This window comes from Eleginops maclovinus, chromosome 22 (assembly GCF_036324505.1).
Source record: "Eleginops maclovinus isolate JMC-PN-2008 ecotype Puerto Natales chromosome 22, JC_Emac_rtc_rv5, whole genome shotgun sequence".
In the NCBI taxonomy this organism is placed as follows: Eukaryota; Metazoa; Chordata; class Actinopteri; order Perciformes; family Eleginopidae; genus Eleginops; species Eleginops maclovinus.
In genome coordinates, this window is record NC_086370.1 from 11,155,499 (window position 1) to 11,178,812 (window position 23,314).

The 23,314-nt window shown below is 41.3% G+C and overlaps 1 protein-coding gene across 1 annotated transcript in view; it reads right to left on the minus strand.

Annotated features, from left to right (window-relative positions):
• Positions 1-8,491: 8,491 nt before the first annotated feature.
• The window catches only part of itga9 (integrin, alpha 9), a 47,291-nt gene continuing 32,468 nt past the window's right edge, over positions 8,492-23,314 (minus strand). Inside the window, exons 17-28 of the mRNA XM_063875078.1 lie at positions 23,173-23,249; positions 22,603-22,750; positions 18,825-18,911; positions 18,613-18,692; positions 18,411-18,494; positions 17,853-17,961; positions 17,602-17,709; positions 16,016-16,141; positions 15,712-15,831; positions 15,516-15,611; positions 12,814-12,933; positions 8,492-10,813 (exon numbers count right to left, since the gene is read on the minus strand). Coding sequence (XP_063731148.1) covers positions 10,715-10,813; positions 12,814-12,933; positions 15,516-15,611; positions 15,712-15,831; positions 16,016-16,141; positions 17,602-17,709; positions 17,853-17,961; positions 18,411-18,494; positions 18,613-18,692; positions 18,825-18,911; positions 22,603-22,750; positions 23,173-23,249 — 1,254 coding nt within the window. The 3' untranslated portion in view covers positions 8,492-10,714. The remainder of the gene's footprint in view (positions 10,814-12,813; positions 12,934-15,515; positions 15,612-15,711; positions 15,832-16,015; positions 16,142-17,601; positions 17,710-17,852; positions 17,962-18,410; positions 18,495-18,612; positions 18,693-18,824; positions 18,912-22,602; positions 22,751-23,172; positions 23,250-23,314) is intronic.

Below are 23,314 nucleotides of genomic sequence, written 5' to 3' on the forward strand. Positions count from 1 at the left end.
TATCATTTACTCTACTGTGGGGGAAATACCTGTAGGCTGCATTGCCCTATGTTTTAGTTTTTTTGTTTTTCTAAAGGACTGAGAGACGCAACCATGGTGGAGGAAGGGGCCTAATGTTCACCGGGGTACAGGAAGCTGCCATTGTAAACTTGGTTTTGGAAAGTAATGAAATCAGATTACTGAAAAAGAGATACTCAAAGTCACATCATCCAAGACAGCACCGTATTCAACAACATTCAACAAGTCAGTTTGTCCACATTGGCTCGCGTTCTCGAGCGAAACCAAATCAGTATGAAACAACTTTATAAGGTGCCTTTTGAGAGAAACTCTCAAAGAAACAAAGAGCTCAGAAGAGCATATGTGGATATTGACTGATTTTTGTTCTTTGTTTCTGGGAGTTCTGGAAATGGATGCTCATGCAATCCCGCATGAGTTCATCTTTGTAGATGAGGCTGGGTTCAACTTAGCAAAGACCAGAGTAGGGGAAGGAACGTCATTGGCCACAGAGCCATTATAGATGTTCCTGGCCAACGTGGTGGGAACATCACAATGTGCACTGCCATCTCCCATACGCATGGTGTCCCCACCGTGATGCCAACCTTGGACCATACAACACAGCCCATTGTCTCACATTTATGGACAGACTCCACAATATTCTCGTACCACCAGAGCGTATGAATGATGCAGAGCATCGAAGAAACAGGTATGTTATAGTATGGGACAACGTGAGCTTTCATCATGCAGCCCCAGTCCAAACCTGGTTTGCTGACCACCCACCATTTGTCGTGCAATACCTCCCACCATACTCCCCATTTTTGAACCCCATAGAAGAGTTCTGTTCAGCATGGCGGTGGAAGGTTTACGACCGGCACCCCTTTGTGCGCATGCTTTTTGCAGGCTATGGAAGAGGCATGTGATGAAATTGATGTGGGTGCGATTCAGGGATGGATAAGGCACTCAAAGCGCTTCGTCCCTCGATCTCTGGCAAGGGAAGATATTGCCTGTGATGTGGACGAGGCGTTGTGGCCAGATCCAGCTATGCGGCAGACTGCTGCCTAATTACAGTATTTTTCTCGCCTCTTTTTTTTTATATATATTTTTTCTGTAATTTTCTTTTTCAGTTTACTGTTTTTTGTTAGCATATTTTTGTTCACTCCAATGTATCTGCTGTGCATATTTTGCATTGACTTTTTTGGTGAAAAATAAAAAATAACAGCAGCATGTGTGTATCTGCAAATATTTCTGTGCATGTGAACAATCTGAAGAATTTTCAACAATTTGAACTATTTTAGTACTATGGCAAAGCTCACTAAAGCTTTACATTTTGCCCAACAGTGTGTAGTTGGTGAGACAAAAATCTGGTAATATGAATGAAGTGGGTGCCGTTTGGTGCAAAAGTTTAATTTTCATAATGGTATATGTAGTTTTGGTTGCAGTGCTTCATTTTGCAGGATATGAGGTATCTTGCAGTTTGGGTGTGTGGTTGTGTGAATCGTGTTAAGTATTTTGGTAAAACCAGGTTAGTTTCTAAAATTGTGTTTAAACAATTGTAAAAAACTGTAAATGCAAAGTTAGGGACAAAAATAAGGAATACATGTATATCTGTCAACACTTTTAGCTTGCTGAATGGTTGGGTCAAGAGTTTAAGAATACAGTTTTCTTTTAAATAAACATAAAAGTTGAATAGATCAGGTAGTAAAAATAAAGAAACAAGTTATTTATTTAGTTTGAAACTTTGGAAACGTGTTCTGTTTGGGATGGGATGCCTATTATGATATTTACAAAGGTTAGGTATAATACCGTTTCAATATTTTTGTCTTTTTTAGGAAGCCTTATTGTTATTTATTCATTATTATTGGAGAATTTCAATAAGTACCAACATAACTGTTTATAACTACTACTTGAAGCCAACTGGCGAGGCAAGACTGGGCGCTACAGGATGGGACGCGGTCTTCCTCAAACCCAGCTCATCAGTCTCTGGGTTAGAGGTCTGCTGGGCTCGATGGATCTCTAATTTCCTCATCCACTGAAAACACAAAGCTGTAGCTTCGGCCCCATCTGAGTTTGGCTCCGGTTGCCTCAAACCCTGGAATGAGAAAGAAATTGTGCAGGGGAGAATTTCAATGACAGAGAGTTAGAGCTGTAACGTATCAACCTGAGAAAAACTCATCTCATAAGTAAAAGATTTACAGTGATGCAGGAAGTCTCCGCCGCGTGGACCCCTCGCAGGACGGTCTGGAGTAGATTTTGAGTGTTCTTCACCAGGATCTCATCAGATGATTTGCACCCAGGTGTTACAGCATTGACACTATGAAACCGTCAAATTATTATTGTTTTCTAGCTTAGTTCTTCTCACCATGTGAAATACACTATACTAACCTGGAGATGATGTTGAGCTGGTTGGTGATGGTGAGAATCTGCTCAACTACAAGGGAAAGTTCAACTGTGCACTGTTTATCCAGGCAGTGGTTGGCAATAACTCTGAGGAACTGAGTTACTGACTGGCTGTTTGAGATCACATCTTTGGCTGCAGTGACAAATGCCTCTTTATTCTGAGAAAGACAAAATGATTGTAGATGAGGGTGCTTGCAAATATACATTCTCATGAAATAAAGGGCTCTCAGGTGTTCATTACCGGTATTGGTCCTTTCTTCTTCAAGTACTGAGTCATGTAACATAGGGTGTCAGCCATCTTCCTTGTCACCTGGACAATTCGGTTGTCCTTGGGATCCCAGCTGTCACTTTCTTGCTTGAGAAAAAGCGACGTGTGTGTCAGCGAAGGAGTCTCTTTGAATGCTCCAAACCAGACAACTTCCTGTACAGAAAAAAATGGAGGTGGGTTATTGATACATAAAGGAGTCACCAAACTTAAAACAGTGTTAATCTTAATACCTACATTTTTTTCAAAATTTCCAGGTCTAAATTTGGCCATAGCTTCCATGTTCATATTGGGTTCTGCATCATAAACTCTTTCTGTGTGGCCTTTCTGCCAGGATGTCATTGTCATGTCAGAGCGAAATTCCACCTCTTTGTCTTTAGATGGCACTGGAGCCAACGCTTCTCTGACATCCTCATGTGTTTTGCCCTGTAGACCCATCATGATTTGCTCCTTTGCCTTTTGGTGCATCCCATCCTGCTTCCTGATCTCCTCCACCACATAGCGAGCTTTGGCTGACCAGCACTGTATCTGCACATCCAGACTGAGTGTGTCACAAATGTAGTGAGTCTCCACCATGAGCCTCGCCCTGCTGATGATATCTGAGATCTGAAAAGACAGGTGGTCGTTGATGGATCTCAGGTTAGCACGGGCATGTGGGTCACGGATGTAGTGTAAGCAGTCATCAACCCTTTTCATGGCAGTTTTTACATTGTCCAAAAGGGTTTCAGCTGCGTTGTCAAATTTTTGTTCTGCATCTTCTGTGTTGTTCTCCCGAAATCGTTGAGCAGAATCATGAGCAATGCTGACCATTTTTTGAAGTGCTGTATCATAATCCTTATTTGATTTGCTTAGATGAACAAAAAGCACTCTAATTTTTATCAAAAGATGTCTCTGAAAACATTCTGATTTTGCAAGTTGCATTACACTAGGCATTATGTCCAGCTCTTCTGCAGCTTTGAGAAAGGCTTCTGTCAGGGATTTTAGTTCCTCCTGGTATTCTGTTAACTGTTTTGATTTGTAAGCGCTTTTACAATTCAGGCTGGTTAGCCTCGCTGCTTCTTGGATTCGTAGTGAGTTCTCTGACAACACTGAGAGCTTTTTCTGAGGGCTGAACTGGTTCACTGAGTTCGATGTTCCCAAAATCTTATCAAGAGAATTTAGCAAAATTTGAATGGATAGGCCCCAGAGGATGCAAAGGGCCTCTAGTTGATCTACCTGTCCTTTCAAAGAGGTGGAAAACTCGACCAGATACTTTGTGTTGTTGTGGGCTTTGTTCAGCTTGTTGTGTAAACTGCTCAAAGTTTCTTGACCATCGCTTTGTGAGGGTAAATCAGACGTTGTCAAAAGCTGGACCACATCAGCACATAAAGTCATCACTTCATTCAGTTGCTGCGAAACACTGGCTACTATTGTTGGCCAATTTCCTTGCAGCTCAGTATAAACAGCTTGATACCAGGCTCCAGCTACCGGCTGTAAAACTTTTCGGGTGTTGTTAATCAGGTCAGTAAACTGCGTGCTGTGTTTGTAGAGGCTCTCCGTACTCATTGCTGAACTCATTGCCGTCTCTTGAGCCGTCTGGACAAGCAGCGGAGTCAGTGACACCAACTCTGCTCTAAAACTGTCCAACGTCTTACAATCGACTGCATCAACAATGGCCATGGCCTCCTTTGTGGCTTGCGCATAGCAGTTGGACAGCTCAAGAACACCAGTGCAGGCTCGGTTGAGTTCTGTCACATCCTTTCCTTTAGTCACAGTCACAACTTCATACAAGAGGGGTAAAAGGTCAAATTCAAGAGGCTTGTGGATTAGTTTGAGCTCAACAGAGACAGCTGGGATCTGTAAATCATCAATGTCATATTTATGAGGCAGTTCTACTTCTACAGTTTCCTCATCTGAGAGCTCCTCCTCATGTACGATGTGGGAATCCCTCTCTGTAGCCTCAAAAACAGGGGAGCCTTTTGTCATATGATCCAGGTTAAGCTCACAGGCATCTTTGACTGATACAGATGACCGAGAGACTTCTGGTTGACGTGCCCCCTCGCGCAGTGGGCTCAGGAGATGTGGATGTTGCTGGCCGTCCAGTCCCTTCCTGAGCACCTTTAAATGCTGAATAGCCATGGAAACGTTATGTGAAAAAGTAGAATATACCTCTATGTTTAGACTGGAACCCAAATGCATGTCTCTGATTGACTCTGCCACTTTGGTTCGGGATGACTGAACCTGTTTGAGTAGCACCAGGAGGCCATTTCTGTAGATTGGGTCATTACTTCTGTCCAAGTGCCTCCTCACTGATTGAACTGCCAGCTTCATGTGACAAATAAGGTTTGCTGCATGTTCATTAAACAGTTTATAGCTTTGCTCTCTGTACGCTGTGACACATCCATGCTGATCACTGACCGCCTCATCGATAGCAATGCTGGTGAACTCTCTCACATCTATCACGTCACTGAAAGCATTCTGAAGCTGACAAGTCTCTTCCTCCCATTTCTGACACACTTCATGAAGCTTTTGAACAGTTTGCATTGAATTATCTGCCAGCTCAAGCGACAGAGATGCGGTCCGAGCCCTGAGTCTTGTGAGACTTACTTGTGAGTTCTCAATGTTCTCCAAACTTTTCGCATCAACAGCCACAGCAGAGATGAAATCTGCCACTTGTATTATTCTATCAGTGTTAGATATAAAATCCTCAACTAGTGGTTGAATAAAGGCTAGATCCATCTCTGTACAAGAATGTGAAACCAGGATCTGTCTCGTCACACTTAAAAGTTCCTCCACTATAAAAGATGCTGTCAGGAATGTGTCCAAGACTTGATAAAGAAGAGTAGTCGTCAAAGATTTGTCAAGCGTTTGTATTTGTTGCGCCAAAAAAGTGCAGGCCTTTTCAACGCCCTGCTCTAAATCATCCTCTGAGGACTTTAAAATCATTTTAATGTCTGACCAGAACTGCAGGATGTGACGACAATGAGCGACCACTTTTTGTTGAAACTCCCTACGAGAAGAGTTTGCCACAACCATACAGTGAAACACAATATCCCTCACCAGGCTGTCAAAGCTAGTGCCTTGGATTGATGAGGTGGCAGAACTAGTGAGTAGTTGCAAAAGACTGTTCCTCCTGTCTGTGTAAATCCCGCAAGGACCAAGTGATGCACTGTGGCATTCACTTCTCAGGGTTTTAATAATGTCATTTACTGTGCTCTGCACTTTGTCCAGAATGTAACTCTTGGCTGCCTGCGCCTGCTCGCTTGTAGGATGTTTGATGGTGGTGCACATGGCCGTGTGCAGCATGGAGATGCACCGCCTCAGGGTCTCTAAGGAATCTAGAAGCTGTTTGGATTGTCTTGGGTCCTGTAAGGCATTTGCTCTCTCCATTGTCAGACTATGGAGAAGAAGCAGAGCCTCAGAAAACACCTGGAAAGATTTGAGTAGAGACTTGATGTCTGTGGTGGAGCCGAGCTCAGAGAGGCACTCCAAAACTTGATCAGAAGCAGCCACCACTCTCCTGATCGTTGCATTGTCGTCCACTAACAGAACCTAGGAGCACAGTGACAGAAAAGGGAACTTGTTACTGCTTGTTATGATTTTTTTTTTTAGCTAAGCTAGAGGCATCAACTGTGTGGAGGTCCATGAAATGTGGTGTATTGACACTGGGGATCCTCTAACTTTTCCTCTACTACCACCACATTACAAACCTACATTTGTATGCACATTAATCACTAATGAAAACAAATTGTGCTGCAAAGGTATTCTATATATTGTCACATATATGGCTATATGAGTGCCTAATATTATGAGAAAAGCAAACATGGGTTAAGGCCAGATTTTCTTGTAATCCCTACCTGATGCTTTGACAATGAAAGTGAACATAGTATCAAACATGATTCTCTAGTGTGCTAAAACGTTTTGTAAAATAAAAAAAGATGACAGTGTGAACTGTTGTGTCTATACAAGTTACATGCAGTAGCTGATGTAATTCTTTATTAAGTATAGACCATAAAAGATAAGATATTAATCATTATCTTTAGATAGATAGATTAGATGTTTCAGGTGTTACATTCAAACAGCAGGTGATTTGTGTTTTTCCCTTTTAAGGAAACCTCTGTTAAAGTATTAACCAAATGCAGCTGTGGAAGATCTATTGTAACCTTTCTTTGTGTTTAATCAGTCAGTGTCTGCAGCTGTTCCTTCCTCCCTAATTCTGCACCACACACAACAACCAGCATGAACGGTGAAATATGTTAGATTGAGTTATATATTTAATAACATACTTGGAACCACCTTCCAAGAAAAAAAACTGGAAAACAATACTGTACTTTGACTACTCCCAGGAAGACGTTTTGTGTGGCAGTGATGAGTTCCTCTCTGTGCTCAGTCAAACTCGGCTGGATGTTGAGTTTCTGGGCTGCCAGCAGCACATGTTGTCCCGACACAGAGACAGACTCCAACAGGGACGACATCTCCATGTGCAAAACCTCATCGTCTGTGTCACTGATCACCCTGAAAGCAAGGAACCTGGTGTTAATCTGATTATACATTACACATGTCCTTTTAACCCCGCTAAACACCACACTGTACACACCTGGAGGCTGCAGCTGCCATGTCCTCAGTCGCTTTAGCCATGGCCTGAGCTGCATCCTCCAGCTGGGTGAAGTGCTCAGGGTCCTCTGCACTGTCACACAACAGCACCAAGTGGCACAAGTGACTTGCGATTGGTGCGACCACCTGCTCCACCGCCACAGTCCTGATCAATCCATGATCAAATAAAGAGGACATAGTGAACAAAGTGATCCTCTGGGGTCAGAAGAAAGGTAGCATTTCTTGTGGTGTCCCTGCTGTATTCAGTGTGGGGTATTAATAATTCAGTGAGCTCTACAGAGGAGCTGGTGCCTGGTATCAGTGTTTCATGGCAACCGGGGTCACATGAACAAATACACGCTGCCTCTTTTCTTGACTAATTGTTGTAGGTAGATCAATACTGTTTTCACTATCAATTATTCTGTTGACGATTTGATTACTTGTTTGTCAAGTGGATTTAGCAAAAGGGGAACATTCAAATTTTGTTATATAATCCTGAAATCTGTGCAATAATACTGAAATCTTGCAACAACAGGACTTTCCATTAAAAAGGGCATTTCATTTTAAGCATTGTGGACACGGTTGAACATCGAGGAGAGACGAATTGGCCTGTGTTTATGGAAAGTAGGGCAGCACATCCTGAGGGCTTTATAAGTGAATATAAATAGACCATTGTTTCACTGTATTATTAATTTAATTAGAAGATATAGGAAGCATTGAATTGCGTAAGTTTTAAAAAGTGGCACACCTTTGCAGAATTGACTCAAATGCCATAGAAAAGTAAAAAATGCCTGCCCAAATGTCTATTTTTTCAGAATTCTCAAGATGACATCTCTGTCATTTTTATCCAAACAAAACCAATGACAATAATTTGTAAAAATAAAACAGCGTAGGAAGTAAATCTGTATATTGAAGCGGTTGGCACTAAAGATGATATGTCATCTTGATAAATGAAAGTCATCAAAATGGTCATTGTTTAATTTGCTGTTAATGGAGCAATTTTAAACTCTGGATGTACATACTTACTGTATATACAGTAAGCAATGAAAAGTGAGACATTTATATTGCGGTTTTTGCACAAAATAATTTGATGTGTTAGCGAACAACACTTCTTTGATCTATAAATACCTAGTTGTTTATGGAAAGTTTTAGTCTGGAGCAATTGAGCCAGCAGAGAGCACCACACTCCATCAAAACACAAGTGAACCAACCCACAACCCCGCTGGACTCACTTTGACAAAAACAGCACAGAGCCACTCATTTTCACTCTAAAATTTATCCACAGATAAATATACAGCTTCAACAGGAATTTAAACATCAAACATACAGCACACTATAATGGAAATGATATTCAGTGACAGTAGTATACTCAGAACAAAAACCCCAAATAACGATGTGATTACCGGTGACAACAATCACACAAACAAAATATAACCATCACAGTTAACAGAAAATGTCAAGTGTCAGTTTCTCTGCATACAGGTTGAGAATCACTTTAACAGATGCAGAGTGAAAACGTGAATGTGTACAGTATATGCCGTCATGCCAGTGGAAATGAATGGTAAAATAAAGTGTGTCAAAATAAGAGATTCATACAGACAACAGAGAGCCAAGCAATCACAGTGAGCCATTAAAGTGAGTTAGCACCGACATGTGAGACACATTAAAATATAGATTTTGTTCTTTGGCATTGCACGTTTAAATCTTGGCAAAATATATGTTTTTAATATAATTATCACCCAATGGTCATTGAAACAGTCTTCAAAACTGACAGCAAAGCAATTTTTGGAGCATAATTGACCTTTTTTCTTCATTGTTTTTGCCATAAAGGTCTAAAAATGTTTAACATAGTAATATTCTTACTTCTCTGGGGACATTTATTACACAATAGCATATTATTCACAATCAAATCCCAGCTTTAAAAAGGCTCCGGAGAACATGTGGGGTTAAAATGCGAGCACTGAGGAACTTTTAGAGTGGCAGATTTTTAGGGAGCTGACATTCCTACATGTTGACTTAAAACAAGCTTTTCCCATGAGCCCAAAAGAGCGCGTTTATGTGTAGTGATTGAGTGCAGCACATTCCCACCTATTTTTAGGGAATTACTCATGCCGTGGGCCCCTTTAAATGACTGTAGGTGGACCCCCATCGCAGACTTTCATCTGGCCGTGGAGAATAATGTATCCCGTGTTTCATGCTAAAACCAAATGCCTAATAACATAATAGTAAAATTGAATATGGTCTGCTTAGGCGAAGTCTAGAAAGGCTTTGGAAATAAATCATGGTCAGGTATGTGTCATGACGTTTAGTGAATCATCTTACGGTATTCAATCTTCACTTGAACTTGGAGACTTTTGGGGTTCTGCTGCATTCCTGAGTAATAGTTTCTTGCAAAAGCTGATTTAGAAAAAATACTCTAAAGGACATTTGACTTTTTAAGCATGTGTTCATTAAAGGCATTGCAGAGTTTTAAATTAAAATCCGACAAAATTATGTTTTTATCATCTTTAAACAAAAATCACATCATAGCTAATGGAATGCTTATGGTAAGTCACAAAGCTTGAAATGTGAATGGTGTAAGTCACAGCAACTTCAGGCGTGGATAATAAAGGACCCAGAGTCTAAATAAAGATGAGTGTGGTTTATTTGCACATCCTGAACCAGATCCTAATGACCACAGCGCCTCTGAGACAACCCTGACAACAGTAGCGGATGACACGAGGAGGACACGTTATTTTAATCATGGCGTGTGTGGGTCTGAAGCACAGAATTTGCTCCGGCTGATTATCTGTGTGAGGGAGAGGCAGTCAGATGTGTAGAACAGATATTTATACGGCGGAAATAGTACAGAAGAGATACAATCTTTCACTCCCAGGCAGAACTGCATATACAAACGACTCTATCATATACTGTACAGGACATATCTTTGGCATAAAAAGTAAAGCTATGCAGCCAAGGCATTCATTCTTATCAAACATCAGTGCTTTAAGGAAAACATACTGTAGATCAGTTTGTTTATAATGGCCTTCAAAACCCAATCTCTTCTAGAAGCCCAGTTTTTTTTTTTTACAATATGGCTTAAAGTGTATGTATAAAAATAAATGTGCTATGTAACACAGCCCTGAGGGTTTTGTCGTCCACCAGTATTCATGCCGTCTCCACATCCCCGTACGGATGTGGGTCTCCATCAACAGCTCCGCTCTCGCTGGCTGGGAGTTACCTCCTTTGAGATTAGCTGAATTCCACAGCAAGTGTCCTCTGGCAAGCCACACTGTCACCTCAGAAGCCTGTTTCCTTGACCCTCACCCACAAAAAAATACCAAGTCTCCAAAAAATAAGGAGAATATTCTTCTCTTCCACATATGGAAGGCTGAAGGGAACTGGTGCCACTGGGGCGGCTGGACTGCGAGACCACGTGCTATTGGATCCTTCCCGACCCAATCCCTAATCTCATTGGCTCCTGCGGGACCCCCACTGCAAGTCTCAGTGGTTCTTTTCCATCCAGTCCCAGCTTTCATCACTGTCCTTCCTGTTTTTTTCTGCCTCGATGATTTCTCTGTAGCGGCGACGGAAGAATCCCATCTGTCAAAGATCGAGAGAACAACAGTCGGACTTAGTAATGTGTATCTGTGGTCACATCGGACAACGTTAATGAAAAACTGTGGTTTTGCATATTTGAAATCAGTCACATATAATTAGAACACTGATCATTTTCCAACGCTTTTAATAACTTTTGATAGTAGATCATTCTTTTCTGACGTCATTTCAAACTTGAGATAGGCCAAGATGTGAGCTGCACCACTAGATGATATTATCTACCATGTATTAGCTTAAAGTCTGTTATTGGGTAAAGGAAGAGTGTAAAATGGATTTACCCCTATTTTGTTCTCTTGCAGAGAGATGAGGAAAATATGAAGCTACATTCAGCCTCTCGTTAGCCGATTACAACACAATGTGGCGTTACAGTCAGTAATGTGCTCCTTCTCTGCTGGGTGCAGTAAATTCTTGGCAAAGAAATACTCCTTTGAGTAACAAGACATTGTAAGTCCATAAATCCACAAAAAGCTTTGATGGCAATTTGGTGATGAAAGTGTTGTCATTACATACCAAAAATGACTTCAAGGAGTATTAAAAAGTATCAGTATTTTAAGTGTCCTGCTGAGTGCATATCTTGATTCTATAACTCAATATAAGTAAACCTTGAGGAACTGTTCGAATTTTTAGTATCAATACCTTAACCTTTTAAAGAAATATACGGTATTGGTCGGATGACACTGTGAAAAGCTAGGCAGCTTTTTTGTATTGTCAAATGTATGCTAGTGTTTCATAACGTAATCAAATTATACCATGAGTCATTTCTCTCATTTACTGTATATTAAAGAAGGCCCTCTATTGTTTTGAGAGTCTTTGGAAAGTAGTTACGTTGTGTCTCTGTGTGGTTATGCAATCACTACAATGGACTACTGACACAACCTTATGAGATTCAGCTGCAAAACAGCAAACATTTTTAACAAAATAAAACAAAACACATTATGGATTTCAACATTTTCTTATGTGTCCTCTGGATTTGATTTTAAATTGCTTTAACATCTGCGTCACTGAAATAATAACATCATTTTTATTTAATAATGCAAACCCTGAAAGAGTTCACCATGAAGGATCCTAAAGTTACACATTTCTATAAAATGTGGATCCCCCCTGCAGTGAAACAAATGGCAAGCAATGGATGTTTGGGAGGTAGGAAATCAATGTAAAACATCCTGGCTTGGTATGCTTTGAAAACTGGCTGGCAGTTCTGTTTAAAGTTTACACTATTTGAGGTTATTTAACCACAGAAAACCACCAGCATGGAAGGAAGCAAATCAAACATTTCCCCTCTAGAAATGCATTGTTTCTGTATGAAAGTTATATTGTACTCCCATTTACATTCACCTACCAAGTGTCATATACAGGAGATATGAAAGGATGGAGAGAGCATTAGATCTCAGTGTGTATCTAAACAAAGACACACTTGGAGGATGCCTCTCTCACTACGACTCCATTCATTTATCAGCGTTAGGCTGCTAAAGTTTATTGATACAGACCTGTACTCTCCTCAGGCATTTCCTGAAAAGAGCAATACAGGACATGTGCGGCTCTTGTAAGTGGGGTTTATTTTGGCAAGGTTTGAGGATCTGTGGATGGGGGGGGGGGTTCGAAATGTATCCCCGGACCAACATTCCAAGGTTTCGTTGTGGTATTCCCAATGGAAAATGAAGCAGTGAAAAAGAAAAGGAGTTTTGTGCGAACAGGGCCTCTGGACATCAGTATAATTGCCATTTCCCTTTAGATTCTTCTTTCATGTGAGTGATGGTATGGTGTGAATTATTGTCCTGTATCTTATTTGTCCTTTTCATGACAGTTTAAACCCCCAAAACAAGCTCTTACCTTCACCTCTTCACTTTCCTCAAGCTGTCACTTTATAACGGAATACCGTGCTGACGCTTAGATGCAATTCTGGCAGAAGTTTATGACAACTGCCTTTTATGTATTTAAAAAGTTGAAAGTAAAAGCAGCAGTGTGGTGAGTTATGTGTTGGTTACCTTCCAGAGTAGCACAGCTAACAGCAGAAAGATGAGGATTCCCACCAGCAGACTGATGGCAATGATCCAGCCGACTACGTAACCTCTGGGCTCCTGACTGTGGAGAGCCTCAAACACCAGCTGTAACACAACAATTCAGTCGTCCAGTGAGTCATGCTCAAATACAAAACACACATACGAGAGTGATCATTAGGTCATGTGCTGCTAATGATGCAATGCAGTGCAACAGTATCAACTGATACACATCTTATAACCGTTGTGAAGCTGTGCTGCACTTGGTTTGATTCAAAAGAAACTATGCGTGAATTTAAAAAAAAAGTACAGCATGAAACGCAACATTAAAGGACTTTATTTTATATAGAACACATATCGTCAATAAGTCATACCAAACATAAAGATGTTAGCATGCTAATGTTAGCTTTAGCTCGATGTGCAGCCTAACAGATCTGCATAGCTATAGAATGTTGGTCTGGGTTTCTTCGCCTTGTCTAACAACACATTACCTTTACAACTGGTATAAATAACATCACAGCAATAGTGAGTAAGCTTGACCATCATGTTTTCTATGTTTGAAATACCAAGTACTTATCTTATTACGTCAGTGCAACTAAAAAATATATCATCCGCAATCAGGGGAGGCTTGGCAACTCTTATAAATAGCTTGTTTCCACAATAAATACTAAGAGCTTCTTAGGATGTTTCCCATGACATTACTGAAAACTGGCATGCTGGAAAATCTGTCACTGAGAGCAAACCGAGTTCACTTAACCTGCTGCAGAGTGTAACGCTAGAAGATCTAGAGAAGCAGTAACTGTTGACAAATACACAATTGTTTTAAATCACTACTCTTTCTTAAAAAGCTATTTTGAATCTACTTGATGCTTCTGTACACAAGTCTTTTCAATTACATTGATCCGTTAAATGGATTAGCACTGAACTAACAGTGGTCAGACTTGAGTGAATTATTGCATTACTCTGCACCACAGCTACTTCAGTGTCATCATTCAGGCCTTAAATGGGAAACAACACGTTCACTAAGACCATGGAATAAATGAGTTTGTTTACTAATGATGTTAAACAAAGGAAACAAATATGTGATCTCCCAAAGGTCTGATAATCTTGCTTTAATACAAACATTTGTGGGCCAATTTCACAAACGGCTCGAGGAATGCACTGTTTCAATGTGCAGTGCCGCATAGGCTTTGAACACCAATGTGGCATGAGACGCCAACTGTGGCCCAAGACATAACCATGAGAACAAGTGGAGATTACTCTCTCTGTTGAATAGTTTCCCACATTAACACCTCCCCCTTACTCCCAGCTCTGGAATCTAACTGTTGTTATACATGCCAAGGCGCTTGCGTTTAGAGAATAGTTGAAAGCTCTGCTGGTCAACGAACTCTGGCTCTCCCAGTTTAACTTGTGCAATCAGTTAATTCGAGGAATGTGGAATTAAAAGTTCATTCAACGGCAATGCTAAATTTGTGACTTGCATGCAACAGAATCTTATTGATGTATGTTGGTTATTTACACGTCACGGGGGGGAAAATTCGAGCATACTATTCTGCAGGTACAACCAGCGGCCACAAATCATACTGGGCAGTGTGTATTCTAGCCAGCAGAGACCCTGAGGGAAAGGTAACTGTGTTTTCTAAAAGAGCGAAGCGTGGTAACAGTAGCTAGAATGAGCACACTTAATATGTGCTGAAAGAGAGGCATGGTATGGACACATTCATGGCGGGTCAGAATTTTCCGAGCCCCTCTAAAGCTGAGGGTCAGCGGGGCTGCAGACTCAGCACCCTAATCACTTGAGAGATCCCAGTGCAAGCATGCTGGGTGCTCAATGTAATCATCACATCTGATCTGGTTGGCCATTCAATCACTCAGCAAACAACAGAGGGGGGAGGTTCTGTCCTTGAGCACAGCTGAGGACCCCGAAAGAAAGCCGATAGAAGTGCCACCATATAGCTCCATACCCACAACCCCCAGCTGTTCCCTGGGCTCACATCAGCGGCAAGGATTGTCGGACTACCGCACAATGGACTGCACAGCTAAAGATAAAAGTATTTATATCTATTATATCTATTTATATTTATATGTATTGATAGAACAGTGATGTAGTGAGCGCCCTGCCCTTCAACCAGAATGTGTTCAAGACAGACTTATTATTCTAATTTTATTGAACCTTTATTGAAATAGATGAACGAATTGAGACACATGGTTTCATTCTTAAGATAGACCTAATGTAGTTATATAATCTTTCCTGAAACAGTGCCTTTAAGCAAGATACAGCAGCCTAGCCAGCTGCAAAAGTTCTGTTAGACTGTGAGTCTTGGCAAGAAGAAATGTGTAAAGGCTTTTAATCCAGGCGTAAAGTAAACAAAATGAATGCGTTTTAAAAGATCAATTCACCAAAACAAGGAGCTGAAAGACGCTAAAGAGGCTAAAAGCTATGTATAAGTGAGAGCTTGGTACGTATGTGTGTTTGTTTTATTACACATTAGTCATCTGACCAATTATAAATTAAATATATTTAAATACATAAAAACAGAAGAACTTTTTAAACACTAAAACCCAACTTCACCTGATTGTGGGGGTCACTTCAGTTATCCTGTGTGCTGTAATTTACCCTTTTTTCATTAGGCCAAAGGTGGTTATTTATTGCAGTTAATGTGGGTAGAAAAAGTTCCTAATATACTCACAGAAAGATCCTCTGGCAGGCCATTCGGCACCTCCACTGCCTTGTCATTGACTTGCACGCTGCCCCGTGTCACAAACTGGATCACAGAGGAACTATCCTGTGGTTTGAGGGAGAGGTGGGTTATGTTACGTTGTTAGGTTTTATTAGAATCATAACAACCTGCAACTAAATTGCAACAATTGTGACTTTTTTCTTACCCGCTTGAGAATTTCAGTGTTGAGTAAAAGTTTTATGTCTATACTCAAAGCTTCTTCTTTTAATTGTGGGCCCAGACTGCAGGAGATCGTCATGCACGCTCTTCCAGGCCGGTCACAGTCCTTTTCAGATCGACGGAGAAAATGAAAACACAGAGTGGGAAAGAGCAAGAGAATGTGAGTGGGAGAGAGGATGTCTGATAAACTGATGTTACGAGAAAAACAAATAAAAACAGGAACCCTCACAGGGGGGGTATTTCAGTGCCCTCTTTAATGTCAAAGTGCATCATGAGGGCTGCATATTTACCAGGACTTTGCGACCAGATTTGGTGAAAAAGGCAAATATGGAGTGGAAGATGCTCTCTTTGTCCTGAGGGATGGTGCACGGTGTAGGGTTCCTGTGGGGGGTGCAGTTCCCTCGGCCGTCTGCAACCTGAAACCAGACAAAAATTGATATAAATTGAGTGTTGACTAAGATTCTAGGTAAAATCAAATCTGATAAACACAAATGTAGGCATAAGTATAACACATCTGAGGGTAATATAAAGGGTTGAATCTTAGATATTTCTTTTAGTTTAGTTTAAGCCATTTGCTTTCAGCACAAAATATAGAAATTCCAGAAAACCTGTCATACAAAAAATAATATTCTTAATGTAAGTTAACAACAAAGGAACTTCAATGTGTAAAAATAAGTTAACATGTATGACTGAGTTTTGTCATGTTGACGTTGCAAAGACAGGTTCGACACTTGAAGTGTAGACACAAGCACTTTTGTCACCTAAACTGGCCAAATCCCACTATTGTTACGAGTCTCCAGGGCTCACAGGAAGTTCTCCCCAACAAGAAGCTGGTACCCCTCCCAGCCAGATTTCCCATATGGAGTGATTTAGAGGAGTCTGCTTTACTACCTAGCCCCCCGGGAACACTTCCCCTTTCCCCTCTCCTCGCTCCGACCTGAGGATCTGGAGGTGGAAATCTCCTCTGGCCTTCCTCATTGTCCGCTCTGTTGCAACCCAGCAGGTCAGAGCTTTTATTGCTGGTGCTTTCCCATGTCCTGTGTTTCTGCTGCTGTTTCTGGTGTGAAGATTCATAGGCTGCACTAACTTTAACCCTCACAGAAATTTTACATTTTCGCGATTTAGGATTTTTTTTGCAGAAAAACTAATACATATGGAGCAACAGTCAGGAACTTGTATATCATGTCTGAACAAATGGAGGTCTGTATGAAAATGTAACAATATCTGGCAATAAAATATCAACTGTCCGGTGTGTCGCAGACTAGACGCAGTGTTAACAGCTTTAATGATGTGTGTTTCCAAGTCTGGGGATGGTACTGGGCAGTAGCCAGCTCTGCAGGTGTCCCATTCCCGTTTCGTGCAAGCTGTCTGATCCCCTGAAAGTGATTCCAGATGGGCTCAAGGAGGGTGGGATACTGTCAACCCCGCCTGCCCATTCACAGCAAATACAATTAACAGTTTGAGCTCCCCCAAGATCTACCTATATGAAAGGAGCAACACAAGGGTTAAGAAAACATTTAACCCCAGTGGGGGTATTGCCTTTCTTTATCTAAAGGCAAAATGTTGTGAAACCAAACGGTTTGCTAGCTTCAGTAGCAACTTCAACACATTCTCTACCATTTTCACTGGCCCAGTGGTGCCTCACACTAAGCAAATTGGCCGTGCCGTGACAGAAATTCCACTGGTTTAGCAGCTTTCTGTGCACAAAAGTGTGCTCTGAGGTGGATAAAGGCAGTTGTGCCATGTTGAGAAGCATGAATTTGTGAATAAAGGAACTGAAAAAATGGCTGCCTGCAGGTTAATAAACTAATATATAAGGCTTTTGGTCAGGATAAATAAGATATATAAATTTAGATAGACTGCTGTTGGCGTCCACCTGTGTTTCGATGATGTGGAACATGTCAGCTCCGTTGCCAGCCAGTCGGTTTGGGATTCTGATGTCCACAGTGGAGCCAGGCAGCCTGCTTGGCCCCTTGTTTATGGCCTGGAAGCACATCACACAGAGACGGGGACAGATGGAAACAAAGAGAAAGAGAAATTAATATATATATCAACTAAAACAATATTTTACTATATTTACTAAATGATAAAATACTGAAAATCCTGCATGATATGTGCTAGCAGTACCTGGAATGTGAGATTAAGAGGCTGAAAGTGGCACTCCAGGTCTTCCAACTGGACGAAGCGCGAGGCATCGATGGAGTTTCCATACACAAAGGAGCTTGGTGTCACCACACTGTAGAGACAGTGTCAAAGAGACAGATAGAAAAAACATTAACTATTTTTTTAAATGCCCACAGAAATGCTCTTACACAAGATAACAATCTCTGGCTTCTGTCATGTTATTAGATGGACAGCAGTTTTCTTTAGCAGATGAGATATGAGTCACAGGCATCCAGCTTTGCTCTGAAGCCTCCCTTAGAGTTAAAGACAGCGAACAGCAGCTTTATCAGATGTCAGACCTCTGCTGGATTTGGGCTGTTTTACATCTCTTTCCCTTCTCTGTGAAGCAGCAGGGTTAGGATAAAGCCTTCAGAGATAAGGCTTTTCAAGTTGACATGTTCCATACTGACAAAAGCACTCCCTCTCCTCCCAGCAGCCAGCAGATGTGAAACCAGTTAAAGCTGGTTTTAGCTTTAAGTTTAATGAAAAGCAAATACATGTTATGGTTTGTCTTGTCCTTACCCTGTGATAGTGGTGTCGGTCTCATGAACCAGAGGGATGGACAGATCCAAATTGTTGTCGGAGAGTTTGTGCTCCGGATTGGCGCTGCAACAAAACAAGTAATTTTCCATTCATTTTATTCTATCCAGAGGAACGCATTTAGTCTACTGGTCAGAAACAACAATCATTATGTATGGACTCTTGTCAGACTCTTTTTATTTACCTTTTTGCTTGAACTAAGAACTGCAATGTATCATTTTCCCCGGACAGCTGACTCGTGTCAAAAATCACTGCAAAATGATACTGAAGAGAAAAAGAGAATAAACCAATTGTTCTGCTCAGTAATGACTTGGGCTTTCCTGAGGATAACACAAAGTATGTATTTTTCATGCAGTTTTCAAATCGTGCAATTAGTTCTCTCTTAGTTTGAGTTACCTTAGTCTGCGCTCTCATGAAGGGAAATCCCACGCTGCATTTAAGGAAGTCCAAATCAACAAGATCACAGGAAATACCCTTCTCTTCCTGTAAAAAGACAGATAGACAAAGAATGAGAGGATGATATACAGACAGACAGGCTGGAGACAGAGAGAGTGACACTGACAGAGACAGAGGCAGACAGAGCAGACAAGATGTGATAGGGAACAACCTGTTATCGAAGTTATCAGGTTGTTATTTGAGGTTCTATCAACTGTAGAACCTCAGCTTTAAAAACACACATAGACAGACATCTGCCAATACTAACATTAAGATAAAAGTTTATTGTTAAAAACTTCTAAAGGGAAAAGCATAGCTTCTCACATCTCATTGAAGTTCTAAATTAGGTTAAACAAAGAATGTACAAAGCCCTGATGGCACACACATATATCTTAGCGGGTGGGTAATTGGACAACCTCCAGGCTGTGTGTTTGGAAGCTTGTCCAAACAATACGGAGCTTCACCGGCTGCGCTGTGTAAACACTCGGGCCTTGACCCTACGAGGAGTAAGAATTCTTTTAGCGGGAGTTCACTGTGAGGCTGTCGGCTGGGCTCGTGTGCAGCCTGGGAGTATGATACCTTCAGCTTCAACGTAAAAATAAAAAAAAAGAGACAGACTAGCGCTCCTGGAACATTCAGCAAGGGGATTAAGATAAGTCATACAAAACTGTCTGCATGGGTAGGCTTCCTGGGTTGTGTTTATAACATGTTTCCAAAAAGTGATGAAGGAAAGAGGTGTGAAGGCCTTTGCTGACATATTTAAGGTAGACATCAATCCACAATACCATTCCCCTTATTCAGCAGATTCCCAGTGTAAATCAAGGGTGTGGCTGTTCTCCATCTTCATTAAGTCGGCTAAAACAAGCAGCACTGCCCTAAGCATGGAGACTAATTGCGAGTCGGGGGTAGGGGGGTTGGGGGACCCCCAGCGCAACTGGCAATGATGGAATTTCCACTATTTCCTGTATTTTTTTCTGCTGCTGTGCAAACAACGCCTGTCCCATGGGGCTGGGCAGGATTGGGGAAGTCAGCCTGTTTACCCATCATCCACCTGGCAGCCCTTGAGAGAGAACAGAGCCCTTGGACATATGGTGTGCAGTGACTCCATGGGGAGAAGAGTGACAAAGTCTGTTTGTTCAGCACTTCTTCACTTTCTCTCTCTTGTCTTTCTCTGTCAGGAACAAATACACGCAAGGATTTTCACAAATGGCAGACCCACTAAATATCACCAGGATTGTTTACCCTGCTCTAGTGTCAGCTGAAGGAGTTGTACATTAGCGTGGATGACAACACACAGGAGGCCCGTTTTCTCCACATGTCTTCATGTCCCCATCCACTTCGGTATTTGTACATTTGGCTCTATTTCGGTCCACTTCTTCCAAGTCAGTGTCGATGCCTGTTTAACACTTTTGACAGAGGTATGAAGATTGAAATCAACCTTTGGTTTATAGCTTGTGCAAAAGCTGCGCTACAAAGCCAAGAAAATTAGTGATTCATATTTTCATTGGGTTTAGGGTGAACTAAAATTCACACATTTCTCAGTTACATTCCCAAATCCTGGGCTTTTCACCATCATGTTCATCTGTTCCAGCTGTTAAACAGAAATCAGTGGTGAAGGAAAGTATTCAGATCCTTGATTTAAGTAGTAATAGAAATGCCACACCATAAAAACACTCCATTACAAGTAAAGTAATCAAGATTTATCAGCAAAATGTGCTTAAAGTATTAAAAGTTAAAGCACTAATTACACAGAATGGGGCATTCGTTCAGCTTCTTCTACATTATATATAAAACGTTTCATTTGCATTCATTTGTTATTTTTTTACAGAAGGGCTGCAACTCACTGCTGATTATTCTTAATCAATCAATTGTTTGATCTATAAACTGTCAGAAAATAATGATAAATGTCCGTCCCTGTTTCTTTGAAGTGCAAGTGATGCATTCTTAGTTTGGACACTCAAAACCTGTTTTACAATTTTCTCATACATATTACTAATGAAACAGTTCTCCTGTATATTATTAAGAGAAATATTATGGTATTGATTCAACATCACCTAGCCAGTGTTAAAGCCCACTTTTTATATTGCTATATTTCTTTATATACAGTATATGTCTTTGGTTCAATCTCCCAAATCACAATTTAGAGGCAGCTATGATTTGTGTATTAAATCTTTACCTGCAAAGTAACTGTAGCTTTCAGATGCGTTGGGAGTAGAATAATTAACAGCTGCCATAAATACAATGCTATAAAACATCTGCTACAGCTCTGGCCTTTCAGGGGGAAAAACGCTTGAACTAACAATTCAAGCGTTTCAGAGATAAAAAAAGAAAACACAGAAGCCAGTGCAACAGTCTCTGACTCCCACGGGAGCAACACCAATTCACCTCCACAGCTTCCTGACAGCTGGTGTTGCAAGAACAACAGACACATAACACACCCCACTCTTAAATATGAGAGGGGGAGTGCTGAGTTCACGCTTCGCTCTCTGGAGAAAAAGCCCCAGGGGAGGATTTGGGAGCTGACCTTAAATTAACAGAAAGGGGTCACTCACATCATCACCTCGGACTCCTCCAGTAGTAATTATAAATGCCTCAAAGAGTGTACGGCAGTAAATCTGCTCGGTGGCCTCTTTGTCTTCTCTTCATACTGCTCACTTCCTGCTCCCTTTGTGCACTCTGACTTATCAGGTTCCTGGACAAAATGAGCCTCAGTGGCTTCTGGTAACCTGATACTTATTACTTCATTAGATTAGCTATGAAACTCAATCTGGAACACTGTTTTTCTAATATTTGCCTGCAGCATATATTCTATTTAAATTCAATTTTGGCTTAGTTGGGGGGCATTGCAGGTTGTATGCTTTACAGAGATGATCGTATCCATCACAGGGTGTACAAAACCCAGCTGGAAGGCTAAACACAAGGTCCATTATGAGGGGAAAAGCCCCGTGATGGATGTTGTCCCCTCTAGCATCTGCTGAGCTGGTGCACGCTCCTGTCAGATCGCCCTGACTGACTGACGTGGCGGCTTTATGCAACAAGTTAGCGAACAGACGTGAGCACAGGCAGGGGTGGCTGCTGTGAAATCCATTCTCATACAGTAGAGCGAGGAAAATCTCAGGTTTAATGTGGGTTGGCGGTGGGTTGATATTTCTTTAACAGAACGTTTGAGGTTAAAGAGTTTAGAGAGCAGACCTGATCAGTATCTCCATGAAGTTCAGGAATAATCCTCTCTCCATGTACCTGAGTTTACCCCTACAATATATATCCCCTTTTTTGACATGCAATTTTTACCGGTACATCAGTCAAGTTTGTGGGAATATTAAGTATGTGTGTTCTGGTCTGCTTATATGTTGTTGACGTGGTGTGTCCACTTTAAACGAGTCAGAGAAGCGTGTGATAGGTCAGCCAGAGGAGCTGTGAGACGGGACAGCTGCTGCTCTTCTTCTTTTTATCCACAGGGCTGCCTCCACAGCTCTGGCAAAGCTTTAAGTTCATCGTCTTCTCACAGGCCTGTCTTTCTGTACGCTTCACTGTTTGGACTGCACTCCTGACATTTAATCATTCTTTTTAAATAAACCGTCTTTAAGAAAATGCACATCCAAGTGATGGCACTCAGCTGATACGCCCATCTAAAATGTTGCACTGGTGCAGCTTTTCAGCCAGAGAACCAAATACATTTAAGAAACAAACATGTGCACTTGAGTAAATAAACAGCAGATACTCTTCAAGGGTAACACACCTTCTGCCAGAAGTTGATGTAGAAAACTTCTTTGGTGAAGTTGAAGTAGATGTTGGTGTCGTAGGCGTCGTCCCCAGCGTTGGAGATGGTCAGGTTCAAAGAGATGTTTCTCACTCCTCCGAGGGCCAGATGGGGTTTGATGTGCAACCTGAGGGAAACATACTGCATTTTAGAGAAGTAAAAAACCTATTGTAACAACTGTGGGATGTAGAAAAGGAAGCAGAAAGGAAAATATGTATATTCACAATGAATTTGAGTTTGAAAATCTAAGTTACCGAAGGAGGGTGTTATTAAAATGCTTGTTTTTGGGAGTAAAACTAAGTTTATGTAAGAGATGACGACTGCTTACCATGACAGACACATGCTGTCACTAAATGTACAGACAGCAGAAGATACACAATACAAAGAAAGGGAACTCCCTAAGTATGGAAAAACATATGGATATCCTCCAAGCATGCGTCATGGTTCCCCTACCCACACCCACATGGCCTATGACGTCAGTTTGCTTCCTCTGTACTGAAGAAAAAAGCAAGGACACAGACTGAATATAAATAGTGAATGTTTTTTTACCCTGAGAGCAACATTTTCCCGTGGAGCCTCAGATCTGCAGCACAGTCGTCGGACAGGCAGTTCTTCTCAAACCAAGTCTGAAGAGAAAACGGTAAAGTACACAGTTAATATGACATCATGCAGTAAACACACCTTCTCCACA